Source organism: Miscanthus floridulus, chromosome 18 (assembly GCF_019320115.1).
Source record: "Miscanthus floridulus cultivar M001 chromosome 18, ASM1932011v1, whole genome shotgun sequence".
Lineage (NCBI taxonomy): Eukaryota > Viridiplantae > Streptophyta > Magnoliopsida > Poales > Poaceae > Miscanthus > Miscanthus floridulus.
This window is the reverse complement of record NC_089597.1, coordinates 100687439-100689728: the sequence shown is the minus strand read 5'-3', so window position 1 is coordinate 100689728 and position 2290 is coordinate 100687439. Positions and strand designations below refer to the sequence as shown.

Sequence of the window (2290 nt, the reverse complement as noted above, 5' to 3'; positions counted from 1 at the left end):
CCTCTTGGCAGTATGCTGCCATGAGGGGGCTTTTGCAGGAGGACTCCTTCATGACTTGATCAACGACTAGCTCTGAGTCGCCACGAATGTAGAGTCGCGTAGCACCAAGCACGATGGCGATGCGTAGTCCGTTGATGAGGGCCTTGTACTCTGTGGCATTGTTTGAGGCTAAAAACTAGAGGCGAATGGTGTAGTGGAGCCTACTCCCGTCCGGGGAGATCAGAACCACTCTAGCCCCCGAGCTGGGCACCATTACAGACCCATCGAAGTACATTGTCCAGTACTCATGGGTGACGTCCAGGGTCGGTAGCTGCACCTCTGTCCATTCGATGACAAAATCCATGAGACCCTAAGATTTAATGGCGGTATGGGGGATGTACCTCATGTCGTGTCCCATGAGTTCGAGTGCCCACTTAGAGATCCGTCCTATGGCATTGTGGTTGCAGATGATGTCCCCGAGCGGGTATGAAGTGATGACCATGACTTCATGGTCGGTGAAGTAGTGCAAGAGCTTCTGGGTTGCCATCAGCACGGTGTATAGGAGTTTCTGCACCTAGGGGTACCGGACCTTGGGGTCGGTAAGTACTTCCCCAATGAAGTATACGGGCCACTGGACCATAAGTTGGTGTCCTAGCTCCTCCCTTTCGATGACCAGCACGGCGCTTACCACATGGTTGCTGGCCGTGATGTAGAGGAGAAGGGGTTCTCCCCATCTGGGAGCGACGAGGATCGAGGCTGACCTTAGGGACGCTTTGAGGCTCTCCAGGGCCTGCTGAGCTTCCTCAGTCCAGATGAAAGTGTCTGTCTTTTTGAGCAACTTGTAGAGTGGCATCCCCCATTCGCCGAGCTGGGAGATGAATTGGCTTAGGGCAGCTAGACAGCCGGTGAGCCTTTGTACGCCCTTGACGTTACATATGGGGCCCATGTTGGAGATGGTCGTGATTTTTTTAGGGTTGGCCTCGATGCCACGCTCGGACACAATGTATCCTAGCAGCTTCCCCTTCGGAACCCCAAAAACACATTTTTTGGGATTTAGCCTGATGTTGAATCTTTGGAGGTTCGCGAACGTCGCGGCCAAGTTTGTGATCAGGTCGCAAGCTTGAGTCATTTTGACCACTATGTCATCAACATAGACGGCGATCGTTGGTCTTGGCCGCTTAGCTTGATTAGGCTGATCGAGCGGGTCGATTTGGTCGACGAAGCATTGCTGCATGCACCTTTGGTAGGTGGCGCCAGCATTCTTTAAGCCGAAAGACATGGTTACGTAGTAGTACGAACCATATGGGGTGATGAACAAGGTTGCGAGCTGATCAGACTCTTTCATCGCGATCTGGTGATAGCCTGAGTAGGCATCCAGAAAGGAGAGGATCTCGCAACCTGAGGTGGAGTCGACTATTTGGTCTATGCGCGGCAAAGGAAAGTGATCCTTTGGACACGCTTTGTTGAGGCCATTATAATCTACGCACATTCTCCACTTCCCGGTCTTCTTTTTAACAAGAACGAGATTGGTAAGCCAGTCGAAGTGGAATACATCTCTGATGAATTCGGCTGCTAGGAGTTTGGCGATCTCTTTGCCTATGGCCCTACGCCTCTCGTCATCGAAGCAATGCAGGCGCTGTTTAGCGGGCCTCAAGCTCGGGATGAGGCGCAGCGCATGCTCGGCGACCTCCCGTGGTATTCCTGGCATGTCAAAAGGCTGCCATGTGAAGACATCATGATTGGCGTGTAGGAAGTCGATGTGCTCGCATTCCTATTTGGCCGGGAGCTGGGTCCCGATCCGCACCGTCTTGGTTGGGTCGGTGGGGTCGAGTCCCACCGCCTTGGTTTCCTCGAGCAGGCGGAAGGTCATCGAGGAGGTTGGTTTGTTGTAGTCTGGAACTATCGGGGTTGATGACTCCCCGAGCCATGGGAGCTCAGATGAGTTGATTACCATGGTGGTGAGCTCGAAATGCTTGCGGTCGCACATGAATGCGTGCGAGAAGGCGCTGCTCACAGTTATGACATCATTCGGTCCCGGCATCTTCAGCTTGAGGTAGGTGTAGTTGGGGATCACCATGAATTTGGCGTAGCATGGCCGCCCCAAGATGATGTGGTAGGACCCTAGGAAGTCCATGACTTCGAAGGTGAGGACCTTTGAGCAGAAGTTGGCTTGGTTGCCAAACGTGATGGGTAGATCGATCTGCTCGAGTGGGTATGCCTATGCTCCTAGGATTACCCCATTGAAGGGAGAACCCACAAGGCAGAGTTCCGACCGAGGGATATGCATGGCATCGAGGGTGTCAATGTGGAG

The 2290-nt window shown here is 53.2% G+C and overlaps 1 protein-coding gene across 1 annotated transcript; it reads right to left on the bottom strand.

Annotated features, from left to right (window-relative positions):
- Positions 1–1750: 1750 nt before the first annotated feature.
- Positions 1751–2056, bottom strand: LOC136524267 (uncharacterized). Its single transcript, XM_066517700.1, has one exon. The coding sequence runs from the start codon at positions 2054–2056 to the stop codon at positions 1751–1753; it is 306 nt and encodes a 101-aa protein (XP_066373797.1).
- Positions 2057–2290: the final 234 nt, after the last annotated feature.

What these genes read in the sequence shown, in the direction of transcription:
- LOC136524267 (XM_066517700.1), bottom strand. Translation starts at nt 2,056, where the DNA reads ATGGTGATCCCCAACTACACCTACCTCAAGCTGAAGATGCCGGGACCG.